The 24505-nt window shown below is 38.0% G+C and overlaps 1 protein-coding gene across 2 annotated transcripts; it reads left to right on the top strand.

Annotated features, from left to right (window-relative positions):
- Positions 1-2570: 2570 nt before the first annotated feature.
- On the top strand, positions 2571-24503 carry LOC308703339 (carbohydrate sulfotransferase 11). Of its 2 annotated transcripts, XR_014031704.1 has the most exons (4): positions 2571-3088; positions 18156-18238; positions 20564-21963; positions 23808-24503. XR_014031704.1 is itself a non-coding variant. In XM_081386744.1 (3 exons), exons 1-3 carry the CDS (start codon positions 2995-2997, stop codon positions 21407-21409), a joined length of 1023 nt encoding a protein of 340 aa, XP_081242870.1. In that variant the 5' UTR covers positions 2598-2994; the 3' UTR covers positions 21410-24503. The 2 variants fall into 2 exon arrangements, 1 of the variants encoding a protein (XP_081242870.1); XM_081386744.1 differs by having other exon boundaries at positions 2598-3088; positions 20564-24503.
- Positions 24504-24505: the final 2 nt, after the last annotated feature.

The raw sequence follows: 24505 nt of genomic DNA on the forward strand, positions 1-24505 counted from the left end.
CAAAATTATACAGTAGCCTAGTTATAATCCAGTAATTCACTTTTTGAGTGTAGACCTGAAAATAAAATTTCTAATTTAAATTGTTATAAATCTTGAATGCTTTGGAGCACAGTCTCTTTTTAAAGTCAGCACTTGAACTTGAAATAAGTTTTTATTTTATATTTATTGTTATGAAAAATGCAACATTTTTACATGAAATATATATTTTCCAAAACATGTTTTACTCTAAAACTGTGTGTGTGTGTGTGTGTGTGTGTGTGTGTGTGTGTGTGTGTGTGTGTGTGTGTGTGTGTGTGTGTGTGTGTGTGTGTGTGTGTGTGTGTGTGTGTGTGTGTGTGTGTTCAGAAAATGCCAAAACCTTTACCATTTTTCAATCTGTCACTGAAACTCATTGATTGAATGAATGAATGAATGAATGAATGAATGAATGAATGAATGAATGAATGAGGCATTTATATAGCGCTTTATATGTACTACTGTACACCCAAAGCGCTTTACAGTCAGAATGAATGAGGCATTGTAATTCTTTTATACTTGCTACTAATATTTATAAAGAATAATATGGAAATTTGTAACTCCACCATCCACTCAAATTACAGTACATCCTCAAAAAGTCTCTTTAACTCACTGTCCATCTCTATATCCAGCAGTTCTGAGCATTTTTTTTTTTTTTTTGAGTGAAATCCGTTTTGGCCAGTATACATTATTGTCCTTAAATTTAGTTTGTAAGATAAATGACTTTATAATATGAGAATATAAGTCTTACTGTAAATATAACATATAGAATATTTCGCATGTGTGGAACAGCATTTCCTGGGTCATTTTGACTCTGAATCAACATGAACCAGACATCAGACCAGTCGTTATTGGATTTTAACTCTGATCGGGATCAACATGACTTTTTCCAATAGGGCTTATTATTAAAGCTCTTCACATGGGGAAATCGTTTAAAGTCGATTTTACATTGTTAATATTTAAATCTTGGTTGAATACAGGATATTGTTAGCAACCTGTAAAACCGGCATTTCTGCATTCACTGTAAATAAACAGGATATTATATGCAGGCCTGCTTTTCTTTGTGCTGAACAGAAGGTGAAGCTGGACAACAGTGATATCTTATCATAGAAACAGGTTTATGCTGACTGTACGGTTTTCCGTCATGGAAGCCGTGCTTAGGCTGTGCTTGGCCAATTCACCACAGCCTTAAAGGAGAACTCCGGTCAATTTTAACATTGAGCTCATTTTTTTGTACATTTGGAGTGCTGTCAATACAGAGAACAACGAAAAAAATCGGTGTTGCCTACACCGAGTTATTCTATTTTTAAAATTTGCACCCTGTTGACTTCAATGGGGCAAGTACTAAACCTGCTTTTAGCCTCTTAACATCCTTGATGTGTCATTACAAGTGCCCAGCTAATGTGAGTGATTCCTTCAGAGTGAACACGAGTGAATCTGACTGCAGTAGATGTGAAAGATATGTATAAAAATGATGTTATTTAAGCCAGCGCAAATACCTGTTTACATCCTGTTTTTCGGTTAAAGTCCAAAGTAGTCGATTGCCGAGTTCACGCGCATAGGTTTAGTTACCAATGATCACGCGCGTGAACTCGGCAATCGACTACTTTGGACTTTAAAAGTACCGAAAAACAGGATGTAAACACAGGTATTTGCGCTGGCTTAAATAACATCATTTTTATACATATCTTTCACATCTACTGCAGTCAGATTCACTCGTGTTCACTCTGAAGGAATCACTCACATTTTCTGTGCACTTGTAATGACACATCAAGGATGTAAAGAGGCTAAAAGCAGGTTTAGTACTTGCCCGATTGAAGTCAACAGGGTGCAAATTTTAAAAATAGAATAACTCGGTGTAGGCAACACCGATTTTTGTCGTTGTTCTCTGTATTGACAGCACTCCAAATGTACAAAAAAATGAGCTCAATGTTAAAATTGACCGGAGTTCTCCTTTAAGAAAACTTGAATTTACAAGTATATGGCTTATATCAATAATGATTATTAAATGCCATTGCAAATAAACATAGCTGATGTAAATGCATCAACAGGTTTGAAATACAGCACTCAGTTTTGTGTCTGTTTATCAATGAAGGAGTTCTTGAAGTTTGAAGACCCTATAGGTTCTGTTGCATAAACTGCTCTAGTCTTAAAAAGTTATTAGAGATAAGAGAATCAGTCAGAATGTTCCTGTATTTTCCACCAGATGTCACTAAACATACATTATTTGCACAAAAATCACCTTTGACACATAATGTATGGTATTTTAGAACTAGACACATTTATAAAAGTGCCTGATTATCACATCGAAAGTTCTTACATTTTAAAATGAAAAAAAAAAAAGATAGATTAGACATTTCTTCTTTAAAGTCATAAACGTGAAATATAAAGTGAATTTACATTTACTTTTTAAGTCGGAAAAGACTGTTTTTTTTTTTTTTCGTTCAGCAACGTTACAAAACGCTCGAGTTACACACTTCAGAGGGGTTCCAGTCGTTGCGTCACATCCAGGGGCCCCTGGGCACTCAGCTAGATGCTGGTGGGCGTGACGTCATGCCCGAAAGTTTGATACAATGCCCTCCATGTTTAGGGGAAGTTGTTGAATTCAACTGACAACAGCAACATGTGACGTACAGAAGACATGTAGATGTTCAATGGAATATGCGTAGTTGACGGGACCGCGTGGGAAGAGACGGCTAGATGAAACAGAGTTGGACCTGTAAAGTTTTTTAGGTGAATCAATGGTTCGTGTAACACCCAACTATAAAGCGGTTTGTTCTCCGGTAGACAAGCGGGCTGCTTCGGATGAAACGTGTATCAGAATTAGTTTTCACGGAGTTGTATTTGGACTGCAAATATGTTGTTTCACTCTAAAATGAGGAACCCGCTGGACAGACGCTTTTAGAATTGTTCTTCAGCCCTTCGCGGACCTCTGTCGCCGGGCGAGAGTCGGGCATCGTCCTTTAGAGGAGTCTCAGAATGATAAAGCCCAAAGTGGGTCGGGTGTTTCTGGCGACATGCGTCGGGTCGTTTTTCATTCTCATATTATACTTCCAGAACATCTCAAGATCAGGTGAGTTGCCTATTACTGAAGTAGCGAAGTCTAATTCATAATGGATTTGTTCATTTGAGTCGGATCTTTTAAATGAGCCGGTTCACAAAACCGGTCTGAACAATTTGTTCGCAAATCAGATTAAATCTGAGCGGAGCGTTTCTCCGAATCTTTGAACCAAGAACCCGTCTCATTCTGACATTTACGATTCGTATGATCCGGTGTCAATGGTTTGACTCGTTAAATCGTATGTCAGTTTTATCAGTTTTATTAAGACCAGATTTGGTTTTGAATTTTATTTAAACATGCTGAAACGCTTTTCAGTTGTTCACTGTAAATGTTATATAGGCTACAGTAGCTAATTTAGGTTCTATCTTGGATGCAGTCAACAAATGAACTGGATTTTCTCATTTAGAGAAAATCTTAAATAATCATTCAGTATATGATGCTTATAATATAGTAATAAGCTATGCAACATCCAATTTCATTAGCAGTTTAACAATGTGTCTGTCATTGGGGCGTAAGCACGCATATCCTACAGAAATGTTCGAATGAGATCATACAAATTGATATCTACTTAAATTTAGTTTGAGATTGAGTAAGGACCATAATATTCAACTGCTACAATATAGTAAACATTTTAATTGGTGTACAGCTAATTCTGTCAATCAGTCCCCCCCCAAAAGAGGAAGTTAGATGCTTGTTTCAACTTGTTTCACCAAGCCGAATGAAGGTTACAAATCAGACTTCTTGTAACAGGTCACGACCACATCCTAAATTAATTCGTTCAGTGATGACATGCACAGATGTTTTTTTTTAACAATAACTGCGGGCAATAATGTTTCAAGTGCATTTTGACCCATAGCTCCTCCCAGGTCTGGACATCCTAAATATCTGGGGTCAGTGCCATCAAGGAAGGTTGTTATTTTACTTTGGTCTGATCAGGGTTATTAAGTGTTAACATAACTACATAAGGGGTGTGTTGGTTAAAGATCTAAGTTGGTTGTTGAATGACTGCTAGTTTGAACCCCAAAAGGGCCAATCCATGAAAAAACAAAGTTTACTGAAGTGCCTTGAAATGCACAGCATTATTCAGTGTGTTATCGTCATTTCCACTGAAACAGGAAGGCAGGGGGGACATATCAAGCAGCTCCTCCCCTTTTTTAAAATAGCGTTTCATTTATATCACAGCTCAGCCAGAGCCATTGAGCTCTGTAAAGCTGCAGTTTCCTAACCGTTTCTCCTCATAATCTCCTCCATATCGCTTTAAAATATAGCATTCTGTGCAGAATTCGATGAGTCTGATTAGTTTTCTGGTCTGCGCCAACTCTCGCATATAATCCCCTCTGTGCCGTCGTGTCTCTGGACTGGAGCAGACTGACTGAGTGACACTAACATGAAACCAGACTTCATTCGCCCCCAATGGAAAGCATATTTACACTGTCTGAATCGTTCCCTATCACCTAAATAGTGCACTATGTGCCATTCACCATGTAGAAAATAGTAATTGTGTGAAAAAATGACAGCCATCAATGTTAGCGTATATTTATAATATGGGGGGCATTTGATTGGACAGATAATCTGATGAAAATCGTGATGTCATCACAACCATTGATTCATGTTGGCGGAAGTGAGGGACTAGGTTTTGAACGCTTATGTCTTCTAAATGCCAATTTTGTCATTGTTTTGGAGCACACTTACTTATAGATAATAGTGAGGCCAACAGATTCATACTAAAAGCCAAAAAAAAATCAATTTTGATTTCATGGGGAATTTAAGCCTCTTTGTTTTAGTGTCCCAGCTGCTTACAGTTATGTAGTTAGTTGAATTTAGCACAGTATCCCTGCTCTCCCAATATTTCTTCACAGTCCACCGGTTGAAAACCAGTCTTAAAGGGAACCAGTGAGATCTTAAGCAATGACTGTCTGATTGAAATAACGATTTAGTGCATTGTCATCACTTCCATTTGACAAGCTTAGGTAGATAAAGTTTAGATAACATAGACATGCATGCCACATAATGGCAGTTCATCAGACTGTCCTCAGAGTGCACATGTGTAGGCTTCAGCCTGTTTAGAACAGCGAACAAAAAAGACTGTTCAAACCCACTGGATACAAAGCAGACGGAGAAAAAAACTACCCGTGGAATGTTTGGAAGGCCCCCACTGGGAGACTCTGGGGCATTCCAAAACCTTTTAAACCTTTCCCCTGATGCCTCAGAGAGAAACAGATCACCTTGAAGAAGGATAGCATGAGATTAAGAGAAGAAGGGGGAATTAAAGGTCAGTGGCTTTGACTTTGTCCCGGAGTTTTGGGATTGGCCTCATATGACCATATCTGATTTTTCACCCACTCATTACTTGCATTCATGAGAGGGTATGGATGGAGGTAAACCTGTGATGCGACAGTAATTTATGAGTATGAAGTCCATCTGGACAAAATCAGAGACAGCATGAAGTGGTGAAGTATGTCACTACAAAATATATCTACGTTATGGTTAGTCTCCTGTGAATTATGAAAGTCTTTGAACATAACCTGGTAGTGATAATAGCTAATATTTTTTTCTATTTATTTTGCAAACTAAACCTCTCCCTTTGCCTGGGAGACATAGACTAGAGCCAAGTTCAGATTGTTTGGTAAAAATGTTATTATACAGCCAAGATTGCAAGGCTGGCGTCAATTTGGCGTTGCCCTTTTTTTTTAAATTAAATGAATAATCCACTTCCCCTGACTAGATTTGGCTCCATTGAACCGTTCTTGTTTAGGCTTGTTAGTATGCAGTTAAATAGCTTCTCAAGAATAGTTCAGGATTTGACCCTTAATAATTCTCCTGCCAGAGGCAAATAGTTTGACTATGGCAAAAGAACATCATGTGATCCTTCATTTGTCTCTACTTAACAGGTGTTTGTAGATGTTCACACCTGCATTATTGAAGACGCTTATCTCGATGGCTCTCATTCACTAATAAGTGCGTACAAATCAGGTGCTCACAGAAACAAATTGCCACCGGATTAACATGTTTATGCACATAGAATTGTTCTTATTCTCATTCAAATGTAGATGAATCCAGGCTATTCTGAGGAAACTTTTAGATAGGCTTAGACATGTGATTAAGCTTAAAACTTATAACTATATTTCTAACTGTATAATTAATATTGTGCAATATTTTTAAAGTATAAGTTTCTATATTACTATATATTTGTTTTATTATTAACATCTTATCATTCATGATTTTGAAATATTTGATTAGTGAATGAGACCCAATGAGTGTGTAACGCAAATGAATGTTAATTCTGTGCATTATTTGTTTAAAGCTTTTCTTGTTTGGCTCATTGATAGATATTCGCTGCGCCACACCTCTTCAGTGTTCACAGGGTCACACACACTTCACAGGAAGTTTGGCTATACTATATACCACTGTGTCCTCCTAGTGGTTCCAGTAAAAAGAGCTGATACAAGTGATCTTAAAAGTAGTGCTCTGTCGGTGTCTTGGCCTAAAACTCGCAGCAGCAATCAGTAATTACCTTAAAATGGATTTTCTGTTTATGTATGTTTCTTCACGAAACCGCTTGGTAACTGTCCTTGTGTGTTGGCGCATTTATTCTGTGATCAAGTTCGCAATAGGAAAGTTGTTTAATTATCGAATATTGAATTTCCCCTCATTCTTCTGCTGATCTGCTTCTTTTTACCTGAAGCCAACATCAAGAAAACTTGTCCATGCAGCCAAAAGGCAATCTGTGAGGTGCAACTAATACAAGTTTAGCGGTTTGTCCATGAGAAACATATGGAGCTCCTTCCCTTTCTGTGCAGTAAGTGCTTGTGAGTCAGTGCACCGATCAGATACTCAACTGGACCTTGGGTGAGCCTTTGTCAAAAGACCTTTGAACATTTTCAATAAAGCGAGGGTCATTTCTTTGCCCTCAGCTCCACTGTGGGCAGTTTGAAACTAAGAAGATGTCTCTGTCCTTATATAGTCCTTTTAAAGGCTTGTTCTCTTCTGATAAAGGGTAATACTGCATCTGCTGAATGTGCAGCAGTTTCATCGCTTATCTGACCACCATCAGTCACTGCTGCTCATGCTGCTGACTTCACCACACGTCACACTTCTTTTTGCTTGTTTAGTTTGACATAGACAGTCTGCTTAATCTCAGTCGAGCGTTTTACTCAGCTCCCTTACAGTTTGCTGCGGTGGTAAAAAGGCATATTTAAAAAGGTAAATTAGTTTTAGGCATTGTTGATTGTCACCATTTTTTTTCTTTTTCTTTTTTATTGCAGCAATGAAATGGGTCACGAGACAGTCAACTAGTTGTCTGACAACCGACTAGTCGACAAATTATACAGGGCTACAGGGTTAATTTGTTCACGGAAAATTTGTTCCGAAGCATTTATACCGCATGCCAGAAAACATAAGCTCATTCTTTTACCATCAAGCAAACCTCCAATGCTCTTACATTGGCCTGTTAGAAAAGTTTATGAAGTCCATTACTCCAGAGGCCTAGAAGCGAATCTGTCTTTGATCCTTGAAAATTGAGTTACATTATGAAGTGATTGAAGGTCAAATTGGATTTTGGATTTGTATTTTCTCCAGTAATGCAGCCTAAATTGTTTCCTAAATTGTTTACGTGTCTTTTACTCATTTCACACCCTAGTTGTAGTGAATTGGAGTGATTATGCTCGCCCAGGTTGGTATCAGCCTTATCGATTTTGGAATAAATCACCCCGGGGACTATAATCCAAGGACTGAAAACATGTATCTAACAACAGATTTGAAGGGGTAGTTCAACTGAAAAGTTGGACATTTTTTACTCCCCTTCATGTTGTTTCTAAAACTGTAGAGCTTTGCTTCTTCTACAAGAACACACACACACAAATAATACATTTTAAGGATGTCTCAGCCTGTTTGTCCATGCAGTGAAAGTAAATGTTTCAAAATATATTTTGTGTTCCACTGAAGAAAGAAAGTCATACAGTTTGAAATAACTTGGGTCAGTAAATGATGACAGAAATTTTGTTTTGGAGTGAACAAACCCTTTGTAATTAGATCCTTGATCCTATGTGCAAAGCATGATACAATTTGCAGATGCTCTCTTGCACAGATAAATAAACTTTCAGCACTTTCTGACTGGCTCCTACAGGCACATGTGTTTGGTATAGCATCATCAGCCAATGCTGGTTACCCATATAATGACATAACTCTGGGAGCCGTACTGCTCTACAGGGCCAAGTTTCCCAATGGACCTGTTTTATATTTTATGAGAAACTGCGCACAAGATGCTTTTGATTTAACGTGCTGCCGGGGCATTGGTCAGTATCCGCCAATCCTTCGCTCTTCCTTTCAGACAGCCAAAACAGATTTTAAACAGTCAGAGATTTGGATGGAATAAACAAATCATGCTAGGTGACTTAAACAGATTGTTTGATTGCCAAACCATGGCACTCGTTTGGATATAAAGCAATTCCTTGATGTAGAACAGCTTGAGGGTTGCAAGTTTGTTATATCTTCTCTTTTGTTTTGGTAATTTTTTCACTCTTCAGGACTAGGAAGGAGAAAAAGAATCCGTGTATCATTCGTTCAATCGTTTTTTGATTTAATATTGAAAGCAGAAAAATGAGAAAACAGTTCCTTTTTCGATTTTTCATTTTTTCCAAAAAAACTAAAAACAAGAACTCAGCTTGATTTTTCGTTTTTCGTTCTGAGGTAGCAAAATTAATAAACAGATGGAAAATTCGATTTCTACACGTGGGCGGGAATGAAACGCCCCTTTCCTCTGATTTGTCAGTCGAAGATCAAACTGTCCCGTCATCAGCTCTTCCTCAGTTCTGCACTGCAGAATAAGAGTCCTCCGTTGTGTGGATTCTTAACGCGTTTATTGCAACTTTTTCATGTTTTCCATCAACGAGACTAACGAATGGCTCGACACACCCTGTACTGGGGAATAGACTTAGACGGGGCTTTCTTCTTTGTAGACCAGAGTTCTCAAGTGCCAGGGGTTTGCTATTTTCATATTTTCCAAACTGTAAAGGTTTTTTTTTTTTTTTTTTTTTGTATCATGAACCACGCTGTGTTTTATTCCTACGTGACTATATAATGCATTTTACTTTAAATAATCTAAATGTTGACTTTGAAAAGTAGGCGCGTCCGAAGGCTATTCACTCTTGGTTCATTTTTGGTGTGCGCCAGAAAGATGTTCAAGGAGACTGAGACGCACTAAAGTAGAAATCATGTTGTTTTCTTTATTTTTCAAAGGCATGACATTTTGTAGTCATTTTGAATAACGAAGTTATTTCCCCTGCTGAGCAACAAATCCAAGTGATGGCGCCGACGCATCGCTCGCTCTCACAACATAGGCTATTATAAGTTCACTTCTGGCATTGCTAACTTGACATCGCAGCCTGTTCATTATTAAAATAAAACCAAATATATAAAAAGTTATCCTGCTTAATTTAATTGGTCTGTTGTACAATATGCCGCACAGTCCTACTTGCAGTTATTCCAAACTCATTTCCCTTGCTGTGAAGATGATGATTTAGCCTATACGTGTATATTGGGACTCGACTGAAGTTTAAAGCCGTCTTTACATTAGGCTAACAGCCGTCATTTACCCTGCATACCGAGCTGATGCAAATCATAAAGTTAGGTGAATTTATATCTACACAGAAGAAAGCCCTGTCTAGTTTATTTCCCAGTACGGGTTGTGTCGATCCATTCGTTAGTCTGGTTGTTTGATGAAAAAAAAGATTAAATGTAGTTGCAATAAACGCGTTAAGAATCCACACAACGGAGGACTCTTATTCTGCAGTGCAGAACTGAGGAAGAGCTGATGACGGGACAGTTTGATCTTCGACTGACAAATCAGAGGAAAGGGGCGTTTCATTCCCGCCCACGTGTAGAATTCGAATTTTCCATCTGTTTATTAATTTTGCTACCTCAGAACGAAAAACAAAAAATCAAGCTGAATTCTTGTTTTTCGTTTTTTTGGAAAAAATGAAAAATCGAAAAAGGAACTGTTTTCTCATTTTTCTACTTTCAATATTAAATCAAAAAACGATTGAACGAATGATACACGGATTAAAAAGGCTGTGTTCTTTTAATAAATAAAGGGAAATTTCCTGCCTTAAATGGAATTTTGGGATTTGGGATGAACAGTCACGGCTCTATGTTAGCCAGGGATAGAATGACACCCTCACAAAGAGGCTCAGAGAAGTACGGTCTTTCTTCACCTTTTCATATCATATGCATCTCTTTCTCTCTTCTCAAATTCATCTTATGAGAGTAAAACCATTGCTATGAATGGAATACTGTACAGTACGACATGCTGGGCCACTATGAGTGGACGTAACTCTATCCAAATCTCTGACTAAGCACATTCTTCATTCTGTAATAGATTTTGCTTTATGACATATCAAGGCACCCACTGGAGTTCTACTTCCTTTAGTGTGCTTGAGGCAGAAAGGAAAATGATTGCTCTAGTCAGATAACTATTCACTTCTGCCCTAAGAACACTTTATGGTAAGTAAAGCTACTTTTTACAGAAACAGGTCGCTGTAGGTATTCATTAGAATTTCAGCATAGGCATTTTAGTAATTTTGCACAGTAATTTAATCAAATCAGTAATTCTAAAGTCATGTTCTTTCTTGTTTAAAAATGTGTTTCCTTCATAGCTTAAAGGTAGGGTAGGCAATTTCTTTTTATATATAAAACACTTTTTGTTATACTGGTTGAAACTCTTCACATCCTGATAGCAATCAATAATAGGAGTCTAAATATTAAAAACATGTACATATTTCTTATGTGGAAGTCTCAGGACCAAAACATTTTCATCCAATCTTTGCATTTGGTCCGAATGCAATGATAGGATGTCCTACCTGCCTCTCAACATATGTATTTCCATACCTCTGTGCACCTGCTCACGCAGACATCACACGTCATCAGCGCGTTTCATGAAGCTATGCAGAGTTGTCGACTGAGTCACCGAGCACCACAAACTAACAAAGTAATCTGCAGCAGTCAGACGGTACAAGTAAGAGCTTGTTATTTCTGGCCTCTCTGAAATTGCCTACCCTACCTTTAACTTTTCATAGCGGCCTTTATTTGGCAGCACCCAGAATTATGAGGTGCTTATTCAGAATGTCCACTTTAATTGAACATTCATTCATATCTGTGCATGTCCAAACAAAGATTAGCCTGGTAATACCAAACTCTGCTACTTCGCTTTGCTTCGCTTGTCTGAAGTTTAAAATCATTGGTTACCCGTAAGCCAATCACATAACGTTTGGTTATGACGTGTGTTATGCGCTGGCTCAGCCGCATCGAACTTCCACTGTAAACACATGTATGATGCGAAAACAGAACCATCGAGCGAAATACCGGAGTGAACATGGCTGTGAACGACTTTTGCAGATTATGTGAAGTAAATCTACGCATCCACGGTACAATCAGCATCTACGTCACGGCTCTCAGCCCGCCCTCTGTTCGTTGATTGGCCGGCTGTTTTGAGGCCGGAGGAAAACAGGGAGATAGGTCGCTGTCTCAGACTGAGTACAGAAGCAAACTGAAATTGAGTGGAAGTACGAAGTCTGACGTAGTCAGGCTAAACAAAGATAGCTCTAAATGACGATTCAATTAAATAAACTATGGTTATAAAAACTATAGACATTAAAAGAAATGTTATGCCCTACAGGATTTTACAGTAGAAGTTTTTTTAAATGACATTAATACCTTTAATCAACAAGGCTCTATCTGACTGTGGATAAATATGACCTTTCATAATGCTTTACAATAAACTCTGTTAGAGAGCAACATACGTAAATGTATCTGTTCAATAAAATTCCTTGCTCGCCTGTTGAGTAATAAAAACGCCATCTCTGCATTGCTTTTACAACATTTCAAATCCCTCAGTTTTTGCCATCTCCTTAAAGCCAAGCCAATGTTGATTCTTGTTTTATTACGGGCTCTGTCGCGCTCTCTTTTTGCCAGCAGACTCTCTGTTCTGCATTTTTTTTAAAGGGGTGTTTCCCCGGAGGTTTGAGATATAGCTGCTCCACGTCAACCTTTTTTGCTCGTTGTGATAACTAACCTCATATACTCAGAGCCGATCCTGACCTCCCTGGGGCCCTAAGCGAAAAAAAATTAAGGGGCCCTCCTACCTGACTCACACTAAATAAACAATAAGTAAAATTTACTTTTTTTTTTATTTCACACGCATATTTTTTAAGTTAATTTCACATATGGAATTAAGTATACGTTACTTAACTAAGTTAGGTGAAAGAATTTTAACTTGGCTTGTAAAAGGTTGGGTATCAATTTAGTTGAAATTTCCTTTGCATTACATTTCACTCAAACAATATAATATTAAATTATACCGCACATTTATGGTATGTGCTTTACTTGGGAAATCCATGTACTTTATACTATAGATATTTTGTGAGACACCATATCTACATGTCAGATGTTAAGCATAATGTGAATGCAGAGACCTCAATACTTGTAGACAATACACAATGCCAATAACATTTGATAGAAAATGAACTCCAAATGTCACAAAATGGCAAGTTACTAATCCTGACAACAAAAGCAATGATAAAACTGTATATACAGCTGGAAAACAGTGAAGAATTAACCTTGTTAATTAATCAAGGTTCACTGCATGATTGGCCCCAAATTATCAGAATTTGTATTTTATTACGTAGATATTTAAGCTTTTGTTTACTTGCTGAGTAATAATATTATAAAGGTAATATAATAAAGGTAATTCCTGATATCAGAAATAGACAGTGTTACTAGTAAAATATTAAGTATTCACACTTCAAATAGAACAAATTGAATTCTTGAAATCACAAATGCATCCTGTGCTGTGAATGAATAAAACTAGCTAAAATTGCCACAGCATGTCACTGTGTTTTAAATGATAACAGCAATACTTAATACTTGAAGGTTATTATTTACTGAGGGATGTGCATCCATATTGACCAGTATGTCCAGTCAATCAACATCTTAATTGCAATAGACTATAAAGCCAATACATTGTTTTCCATCTGGCATTGCAGAGTTGTAACTGAACCTTGACTTGGAGAGTAGATGATCATTGTCTTGTTTTAAAAGTATGTGTGCCTACGCCTATAATGAGGATTGTCATCCCGCTAGTGTAGTTTATTTTGGAAAGTGCGCGTTTCATTTCGTGCACGCGCATATGAACGCATCATGTTAACGTGCGACGCGTTATCTTTTCCCAGCTGCAGTTTATAAACAAGCAAACTCAGTCTACCTGATTGCTGTTCCCACAATTCACTCGCATGGTGTTTTTTCCTCTTTCTTCGTGACCAGAAGGATAGTTCCGCTTCATTTTCTCATTTCTCAACGATGTAGTAAACTTTGATTGACGCGCTTTGACACGAGGGGGAGGCGGGGCCTTGAGTAAATTGCGGGGCCCTACGCAGCTTGCGTAGTGTGCGTATAGGGCGGATCGGCTCTGCATATACTCACACACCAGACACATTTCAAAAGCAGCAGGAGAAACATTTCTCTATTTACAGATATGACGAGACACGCACGGGCGACTGACATGTACGCAATTTCCCATGAAAACCATTCCATCAGATCTCAGATAGGCTTACCATAATGAATAAGAGTATGATAAAAAAAAATTATGATATAGCCTATTGCCTCATTTAAATGTTAATTTTTAATTAAAAAAAATACTTTTTTGAATTAAAAAAAATTACTAGGATCATCTCTTGAAAACGAGATGATGCATCTCAAGGGGTTTATCCTAATAAATAAATTTGAGATACTTAGTGTACCTTTAAATCAAAAGTGACAGAAATGATTTTTTAAATAAATGCTAGTCATCTTCGTTGTTTTCAACAAAGTTAATAATAAGAAGAAATGTCTCTTGAGCAGTAAATCAGCATATTAGAATGATTTCTGAAGGATCATGTGACACTGAAGACTGGAGTAATGATGCTGAAATTTCAGCTTTATATATCACAGGAATAAATTACATTTTAAAATATATTCAGATAGAAAATATTTTAAAAACGGTTATTTCATTATTATTTAAAAAAAAAACTTTTTTCAAAAGAAATAAAAAAATGTAAAGACCACAAACTTTTTGAATGTTAGTGTAAAAATGATACACAATACACCAAGTTTGAGCCCTACCAGGTACAAAAGAGGACACTGACAAACTATAGTAAAACGGTGGAAAAAACAAGGCCAACACAGAAGTCACTAAGTCAGTTTGATCTGCTTTGTGGTTACATCTTATTATATTACTGGAAATTGCATTTTTTTGAAGTAGCGTTTTCTGGGGAAAAGTGTGTGAGACAAAACGCTTATGAACGGCTTATGAAACGCCCTCATTTCAACATCAGACTTGTTTCACTTCTGATGGGTTTCATGACACATATGATGCTTCCTTACAGCACAACATCCAGGAAGCATAAGCTCTTCTGTTTCCAGTGTAGTTTCAACCAGAGAAACATGATCCTCAAAGTCATTTGAATGTGTTTCCAATACCGCAGCCTAATTATATTTAGAATATATGGGCGAGAGCACCAGCTGTGAAGACAATTGAGTAGATAAATCATTTGATTTCGGGAGTAAAACAAAAACTCAAAAGTCACCTCAGAGAACAAAAAACTCTCTCCACACGAGGCTGAGCAGAATTCGATTAGTAAGCGAGCACAGTTGCTGCGCCGCATGAGGGCTTCCTGCCCATTACCTTGCGAACTTTTGATAAAAGCCTGCTGATTTGAGTGTTGTCCTCTGTAAACCATCTCAGGCCAACATAAATGGCCACAAGCCTGTGTAGCATTCCAGCAAACAACCTTTGTTGTTGCCGCCTGGCCTCAGTTGACGTGAGGAACCTCACTCATAGTGCATACTAACAACTTTTAAAAAAGAGACCTCATTGCCCACCTTTGGGAGTCATTTAATGCTTTTTTTTAAGTAGATTGTTTTGAGGAACTCATTTGGGTGATACTGTAGTCTTGTCATCATTTCATTTCATCTGTCTTTTTCTTCACTAGATTACTCTTGTTCCTGTAAAAAAAAGTGACAAGAGGAAGTTCACGTCTTTCTGTGGTTGTGAATCAGACTGCCTCTAACGGCCTCTTGCACACACTTCCTTTTAAAAATGATTATCAGCTGATGTTTATGATTACAAAGCTCTGATATGATTGTACTTTGCATAGACATCAAATTGTGCCGTTGAGTAACATTATATAGCTCCTTTTTTATGCCTTAGTTTGTTTGTACACCATTAGGTCATAAATATGAGCTCTTATGGTGTTTGCAACAGATAGGAGTATTTTAAATATTTTATGTAAAATATGTGCACATGACACATTGAGCTGTGATGCTCACATATAAGGCTTTACGCTAACATTTTTGTGACATTCACTTACACTCGGGTCTATTTGCTGAAAGGCAGACGTTGTTGGGTGGGTGCTAATCATCGGGCGAATTAAGCAATCAGGATTATTAATTAAGGTATATGACTACTAGATGCTCCTGGAAGGTCACCAAGCAACATCTTCATGACTGAATTAATTAATATTCACATGCCTAAATTATACAGGGCTTATTAAGTGACCTAGCTGTTCAGGCTATGATTCAACTAGTTGTTTAACGCTCCAGCTGTTTGATTCAATACTATATTCCAGCAATACCAGAGGCTGGAGTTTCAGGAGCGCATTTCTAGGACCCTAGTTTTATTTATTTTTGGGGGTGACAGCGCCACTAGCCAATTCTACTTTAACAACGGAGATATGATTCAAACTTCAAACAAACAGATGCAAACACTATACATAACATACGGAAATGAGTCATTTATTATTATCTTTCCAGCTTATTTTTAACGTAAGAGCAGGGGCGACTATTTTAAACTTGAATATTTGAGGCTTTTGGTTTCAGCAGTCTCCAGTTATTATAAGGCTGTGCAAAAACAGTTCATTGTGCTGCTGGATGTTGTAAACTGGTATTTGTTTTCAAATTATTTTAATTTATTAACGTACTAATAAACACGCAAGTTTGTAGAGTTTTACCGTTTTGGCTACTGCACATTGTTAAAGGGATAGTTCACCCAAAAACGAAAAGTTTGTCATTTACTCACCCTCAAGTTGTTCCAAAACCCTTTATGAGTTTCTTTCTTCTGTTGAACACAAAAGAAGATATTTTAAAGAATGTTGGTAACCAGACAGTTAACGGTAGCCATTAACTTCCATAGTAGGCTATTAAAAAGAAATACTAGAAGTCAATGAGTGCCGTCAACTGTTTGGTTACCAACATTCGTTAAAATATCTTCTTTTGTGTTCAACAGAAGAAAGAAACTCATACAGGTTTTAGGTGAACTATCCCTTTAAGTGTGTCAGTCACACATTAGTATGTACTAATGAATTGAAGTCTCCCACATACACAGAAAATAGTCTTTCTTTCCAAGAGAACCAGAATATAGTTGCTCATATATTGAAACTAATTAGGTTAAATATTTCAGAGTGTTTACCAAGGGTATGTTTGGGTTAGGGGTTGTTTAGGGCAATAGGCTATATCAATTAAAAATAATAAAATAAATACATAATTGAATAGTAAGTGCTATAAAATAGTATACTGCTAATACATAAAAAAAAAAAAAAAAATGCGGTTCTAGAAATGTGGTCCTGAAACTGTAGCCTGCGAGATTGCAGAAATAGCCTCGTTTGATTGTGAAAACTTATCTTGTTTATAATGGACCTACAATACAAACTAAGCATTTCACTTGCAAATGTTGCATGGTCACTCTTTACTATAAGTGTCAAATAAATAACAAAAATGAAAAGCTGCACATTGAGACTGCTAGATTTCACTGTAGCTATTACATATGTATTTTGTTGGATTTGCAGACTTATATTCATTTTCATTGAATAATGAGGATATATAAAAGCTGGGAAAGCCATCAGTGCCTGCTTTCATAGCACAATTTTTGGTCTGTATATGTACTCAACCCCCTCCCCATTTCCTTCTTTCTGCCTTTTCCATGTTATATCAGGTTTTTTTCCCCTTCCATTTTCCATTTGATCCTCATATGGTCCTTTTTTATGGTCTTTTTGCCACTTTGGTGTCCCACTAATTCTTTTTAATCATTAGAGGTAAAACATTTTTTAACTTAATTTAAATTCAGTTTGCTTAATGTACGGATTATTTATCAGTGTCCCACAATACTATACATTTAATTTAATGTTTTTCTGTTTATTGATAGAAAATTACAAAATAGGTCAAGAAAATGCTATAATTACATACATCATTGTACACATTTTTTACATGTTTGTCCCCCTGAGATTTACGATAAGCATTTTTTGAGGTTTAAACATCTTTCACTGACCATTTCTCGATTTTTTTTTTTAAAGTTTTACTCTACTTTCTCAGTGTCCAGACTTGCTGGAGCATTTAAAGTATCCCTTTGACTTAGCTGGCACATGTGCAAAACCAATCACTTACGTTAGTGCTAAGGGGCCCAACACAGACTGAACTAGTGTGCGTGTGTGTGTGTGTGTGTGTGTGTGTGTGATGGGTGGGAAGGGGTGTAAGGGGGGAAGTGGCTTGGACTGAAGAGAACAGACTGTTCCTATAGAGAATGCAAATGTGAAGGAGGAAATTTATGTCTGATCAGCTAGGTGCAGGAGTCAGAGAAGGCAGTAATTGTGTACCAGCACGATCCCCGCTGCTCCCCATATGCCCAGAATTAACAGCTCTAATCTTTTATAGCTCAATAACGTGATCGTTCAGACAAAGCACTTTGATCTCTGCTCTCGCAACACAAGGTCACGAGTCTCTTAACCCCAAAGAAACTCTCTGGGGGAAATGTAAATGGCGCTCGAACATGCAAAACCCGGCGTCAGAATGCAGGGATGTTGTGGGTGGTTGCCAAGGCATTGCTCTGCGCAAAGACGAGTGGCTATTTTAGCATGTTATCTGGTTTCTAGGTCTCTATGATATTCTGGTCTATTGAAGTTACTATAATATCAGTTAATGTACCCATTGTGTTTTGCTTATGGAGCCATTAACTTTACGTTGCCATTTCTCATCTTTTGCTTTTGTTGTGTGCTTGTAGCTTCTGAACAGATTTCGGGTCAGAACAGTTTCCCAGTTAAATCAGGAAGAAGTCCTTTGCAGACACTACAAGAAAATGACCAGGTATGTATTTTTTTCAGCTGAAATCATAGAAATGTTGTTGACTAATAATTAATTAATATTTATTTATTAAATTATAAAATAATTATTAAATAAGTTATACAATTTATTACATAAGACAGAGTAAACTTGATAATACTTTTGAAAGCGAATTTAAATGATATGATTTCGGTGGATAGCGCTGACTGACAGAGGACGGGGTGCATTTCTCGGACCCCTGTTGTTGAAGGGACAGATTTTAACAGCAGTGGAAGTCGAATTACTAAAATAACAACCTTACATTCCTGGAGGAGCTCAATTCACCCCAATTTACCCCTAACACCATCATCTTATAAAGACACATGCAAACCAACTGACAAAAACAAAATTACATGCATTACAACTATGTCAGTGTAGATTCTGAGATCAAATATGTTTTAGTTTGCGTTTTTCCAAACGTTAAGTTTACTTCCATTACATTTTTGAAGAATGAAAGTGAAAGGGAACTGGGTCTGAAAAATTCCAAAATGGCAAACATAGTATATTCAGAGTAGATCATACGACTTGTCTGTTTGGTACTGACTCGACATTAGGGCTGTGTATTGGCAAGAATCTGACGATACGTATCACGATACATGGGTCACGATTCAATATATTGCAGTATATTTCGATACTGTGCATAAGGCGATATATTGGGATTTTTTTTAAGTAAAATATATTTAAAAAAGACATGAAGTCAAAGAAGTTTACTTTAGGTAAACAATTTAGTACACAGAAAATCAAACAGTTTGGGATTGTGGTTCACAGGTTCTTTAGTGAGCAAATTTTTATATGCTCAAAAGAAAATAGGTACATAGCCCCTGTCACAATACAAAACAACAACGTGAACTGGACGAAAATGAATGAAAGTGGATGAAAGTGAACAAAATGAATGTGTCATATATTGAAATCAAGTTTTATGTGATAAAAGATTTTAAAAGAACTGGACGCGCGAATGAGGCGCACCGCGCCGCACTAAACGACTCATTCTTGCTGCAAGACCTCCAGACGCACGTAAACGCGTCTTTGCATTGACTTAACATTGAAATCACTCGCGCCAGACGCTCTATTCGCGTTTGGTGTGAACGATGCACGCGATTACATTTAGAAATAGACAAGCTTTGTTTCCAAATGCACCAAGCAAAGATATCCTTTCAATTGTATAAACTTTTATAAAACCAGCCAATATAATCACGATAAACACATCCAAAATGAAATATTTAACATAACAACTGCACAACGTCTAATTTGTAAACAAAATGATTTACGCACTAAATCCAGCATAAACTCTGGCACAATCTGCATATGTTTAAACTCTCAAGACAGACGTCACACCCCGAACCTCACAGCAATTGGCTGCCGACTGCGTTTTTCGCTTGATATTTGTATAAAGTAAAAAAAAAAAAAAATAATAATTCGATATTGCGTTTTTGAAAATCGATACAGTATTGCAAAATAAAATATCGCGATACTCAAGTGTATCGATTTTTTCTTACACCCCTACTCGACATAGTGACAACAGCCAATCACATTACTTCTCCAAGTGTTGCATGAACGCAATTGGCTAGCGTCTGCGCTAGGGTATTTGCATAGGTAATCTGATTGGCTGATGCCCGCGTTGGCGCTTGAACATTTTTTTTTAACTTCTTCCACGAGCAACGCCAGTGACACGACGCAACAGAACCCACCATTCATTCGTTTTTTTGAAGCCATGTAGACAGCAGACACTTTTCATTGTGTAACTTTATTGTATGAAAAACAAACAGCCCAGATCTGCTAAACATCTGTTCTTGTGTTTTATGGACAAAATAGTCACACGGGCTTGGAAAGACATGATGTGTGAGTAAATGATGACACATTTTTCATTTTTGGATGAACCATGCTTTTAAAGGTCTGAGTGGAATGTCTAGATAAGGTCCATCTAGTTGAATCACGACCAGCTCATCAAATCCTATTATATTCTTGCCTGTATCAAACCCATCTGTGGATCATCCCCCAGGCAAAACCGTTACCCTCCCATTACTGCTATGTGCCTCATGATTTCACAATAACTTACCCTAAACACAGCATCTGTCTTATCATAAAAAGTCACACAAATGCATGCGTTTACATGTCGTGCAATTTGTGGTTTCCGTAATTGCACTGTTAAGAAATCTTGCATTCGGTTACAGAAGAAAATATTTTCGGTTTAAAGTAATAGTTAACCCAAATATGAAATTCTGTCCTGAACCCATTTGACTTTCATGGAACAAATGGTGACTTTTTTTTTTCATTATATTTCCTCTAATACCACTCTTTCCTGTCCTCCAGCTGGAGAAGTCTGCAGTGCAGGCCACTCTGCAGGGTCGAAGGGAACTCCTGGAGGAAACCTGTCACTCCCACACCCACAAAAGACGCGTACTAGGCCCAGAGGACCTCCGCCACCTCATAGTGGACGATAAACACAAGCTACTGTATTGCTATGTCCCCAAAGTGGCATGCACCAACTGGAAGCGTGTAATGATGGTGCTAACAGGCGATGGGCGCTACCGTGAACCGCTGGCTATTCCCGCCAACGTAGCTCACGTAGCGGGCAACCTGCGTTCACTCTCGGAGTACTCCACGGCCGAGATCAACAAGCGTCTGCGCACATATCTGAAGTTCGTCTTTGTGCGCGAACCCTTCGAGAGACTCGTCTCGGCCTATCGTAACAAGTTCACCCGTAGCTACAACACAGCCTTTCATAAACGTTACGGGACCAAAATCATCAGGAGACATCGTGCCGACCCCCAGGCTGAAGCACTGGAAAAAGGCAACGACGTCTCGTTCGAGGAGTTTGTGTATTATTTAGTAGACCCTCAGACTCAGAGAGAGGAACCGTTTAATGAGCACTGGGAAAGGGTTCACTCGCTCTGCCACCCTTGCCTGATCCGTTACGACGTGGTGGGCAAGTACGAGACTCTTGCGCAAGATTCCCGCTACATCCTGAAGTTAGCCGATGCCGAAGGAGAGGTGAAATTCCCAGCCACCTCCAAGAGCACCAGGACCACGGGCGACATGGCTGCCAAGTTCTTTGACAACATCAGTCCGTTTTACCAGAAGAAACTCTTCAATCTTTACCGAATGGACTTCTTGCTTTTTAACTACTCTGTGCCGTCGTACTTGAAGTTGAAATGAGGGTTTGAGCGTGTTTCAACTGATCCTAAATCTTGCGCACATGTCTTGTGGGCACAGACGTTTGAATTTTGCTCTTGTGTCTGGATTCAAGTGAACTGCCTGGGGGAACCTGTAGAGGATGCGTCTTGAATATGGCGCTGCCCTCGCTCACTTGAAGCGAAATTCAGCACTGTGAACAGATTACTGCTGGCAGGGGTGTTGCCTCCCATCCCAAAAGTTCACAAAATACTGTCTGTAATTCCTTCGGCTTTGGAACCTTTTCACCGAGCTCCAAGTATGTGCCTTTGTCCTTCTGAATGTTGATAAGTGAAGCGGGATTCTTCATCAACGAATGAATGCTATGAATGTTTCATCTTCTTTAATTTTCACCACCCAAATTGATATTTATAGTGTTGTTTACATAGCATATTTATTGTGGATTTTGTTCTTGAACTGGAACCAGCAAGGCCTTAACGTTAATCTCGAAGAGATTCCTTGCGGCTGATCTCAAAGCCTCCTTTCTAACATTCCCTGGATATGACTCCAGACCATAACCTCACTCCCCGATCACAAAGGTAGTTTCCAAGTCTAAATGTAACAAACCGTCAACATTTTCAATCAGATAGCTGGTCATATATCGGAGAGAGTCAGAGGGTAAGGGATGAATTTAGACTTCTCTTGCAGTGGCAAACTGGACAAGGCTGTCTACCTTGGCCGGTTTAGCTAATCCGGAATGAAACGGTGTTCACACAGAGTCACCCCTTTATTTAGCATGCAACGGGCTGAGTAAACAGTGCATAGCTGTGGTTGAGGAAAGGTAGACCCTCATCAGTGCGCCTCTTGTTGAGCTATGGATGCAGGGTGAGGTGCTAACTACCCACTGGGCATTGCAGGTCAAACATCAGCATGATCCTGGGAGGAAACACTCGTCTTATGAATTCGTAATAAGGGTTGAAGTGCAATAAAGGTTTTAGTAAGGTACCAGTATGTGTTTGAGTCAGCAGAAGATTATCTATCCCTTCAAACTCCTAAAGTGTGAAAGAATCAACCTTTTGTGTCTGTGCACTACAACACAGTTTAAAGTCCTGCTAGTTTTCATGACTTTATGAAATGTTATTGTGGTTCATTAGCACTTGGTGGAAATTACATTAATTATTTTTTTCTTTCTTTTTGTCTGCGGCAAAGGCTAATGACTCATTTTTTATGGTTGAATTGGTTATGAAATATTTAGAGAGAATGAGAATGAGTCTGACTAAAATTTGGCCGACAGGCAGACATGTCCTGGTGCACACATTGTGTGCCACATTGCCTAACAAATTTGCTCTTGGAAATGCTTTGTTGGGAAATATTTTCGATCTAGCTAGTTAGTCACTATTTTATTGTTGAACTGGAATTATCCAGAATTTCCTAAGGGCAAAAAGTCTCATCAACAGTTATGCTCATAAATTTGCATTCCCCTCGCAGAATATGCATTGAGAGCTGGTGGGTGTAAACTTTTTGAATTGGATGATCGGGGTAAATTGTACTTATTTTTTTTCTTCGGGGAAACATGTATACATTTCATGTAGCTTTTAAAGGGAAGCATAAAAAATCTTTAAACCGAATCTCGGCTCTTAATGCATCGTTTTGCCATCTTGAGCATCAGTGAACGTTTTCTCCTTCACCTAATATATCACGCCGATATATTAAAGTTGATAAATTATCCTTCGGCTGAGACACTTCTGATGCTAACTGTTCGCTATGATGTTTTTTAATTGCTTGAAATATTATTGGAATCACTTCAAAAAGGAAAATTCAGTACAACGCAAATCTGAGAACATCATTATAATTATGTGCTTGGGACTTTTAATGGTGAGACTTTTTTTTTGTAATCAGGCTCAAAAATGATATATAACATTTGGATTTATCGGCCAATATATCGTTGTCGGCTTTCAAATATAAAGAATTATCGGTATCAGCCAAATTTTTCATATCGGTGCATCCCTAATTATTTTGTTAATATTATTAATATTTGCATCTTCTGCAAGGGGTATATAAACTTATGAGCAGAACTGTAAATGTCTAGTATCATAACACATTTCAACAGATGATATATCTTGTCATTTGAAGAGGAGCATCATGCCTTGATATGAAAGTTACAGGAGTCCCAATGCATTTGTTCTGTCAAAATGACATTATTCTGATGTAAAACTTTGAATGTATTGTAGGTTGAAAATGTGAGTGTAGGAAAGCCTTTCATTGAATGAGCGGAGCTGTTGAGAGTGTGGCAACAGTATGTGCCGTTTGTGATGAAACTAACAGTTTGCACCTGTTTTGAAAGCTTGTGGGCATACATGTGCTGCCTAACTGTGAATCCCAGTATGGAGTCTTGCTTTGAAGGGTAAATAAACTTGTTTTTAATTGTATTTTTGTTTTTCAGTCGACAACAGGGAATACGTCAACCAACGGTGATCATTTCATCATTTCTTCTTATTTTAATTATATTGCCTCTGGTACGACAGTGGAAGTTTTTCTGGACAAATATGGATTTTTTTGTACCGTTTTAAGGACCAGGGGCCTCTTTATAAAACGTGCGTACGCACAGATTTGATCTTAAATTGTGCATATGCTAAAATCCACGCCAACGTTCATATTTATAAAAACGGTCTTTGACGTGGAAAAGTGCTTAGGGTTTGAGCAGATGTCACACTTTTCCTTGGCAGTGAGTCGAAGTACTGCAGGTATTCGCTCGCGATTCATTATGCGCCGTTAACAAGGCAGAGATCTGACACCTTTCAGCTCTGCACAATTTCACGATCATTTGCGATTTATACATATATCTTGGATAAGCGGTATAATAAGCTTCCCGGATAAGCGGTAGAAGATGGATGGATGGATGGACATTTATCTTCTGGAAGAGAGGCGTACACGCGTTTTTTGTGTGTATGCTCATTCTCTGAATCACATGTAGGCACATTTGAGAAATGATCGTAAGATCAAATGTACGACTGTTTCTATGCAACATTTTATAAATGAGGCCCCACAACACTCAAACTGTGGAAGAATCATGTGACTAAGGTTATTATAATTCAGAGTGACGATTTTACAAACGTGTACTGAATAAAACTGCCACATCAA

The sequence above is a fragment of the Scardinius erythrophthalmus genome (assembly GCF_964197995.2).
Source record: "Scardinius erythrophthalmus genome assembly, chromosome: 15".
In the NCBI taxonomy this organism is placed as follows: domain Eukaryota; kingdom Metazoa; phylum Chordata; class Actinopteri; order Cypriniformes; family Leuciscidae; genus Scardinius; species Scardinius erythrophthalmus.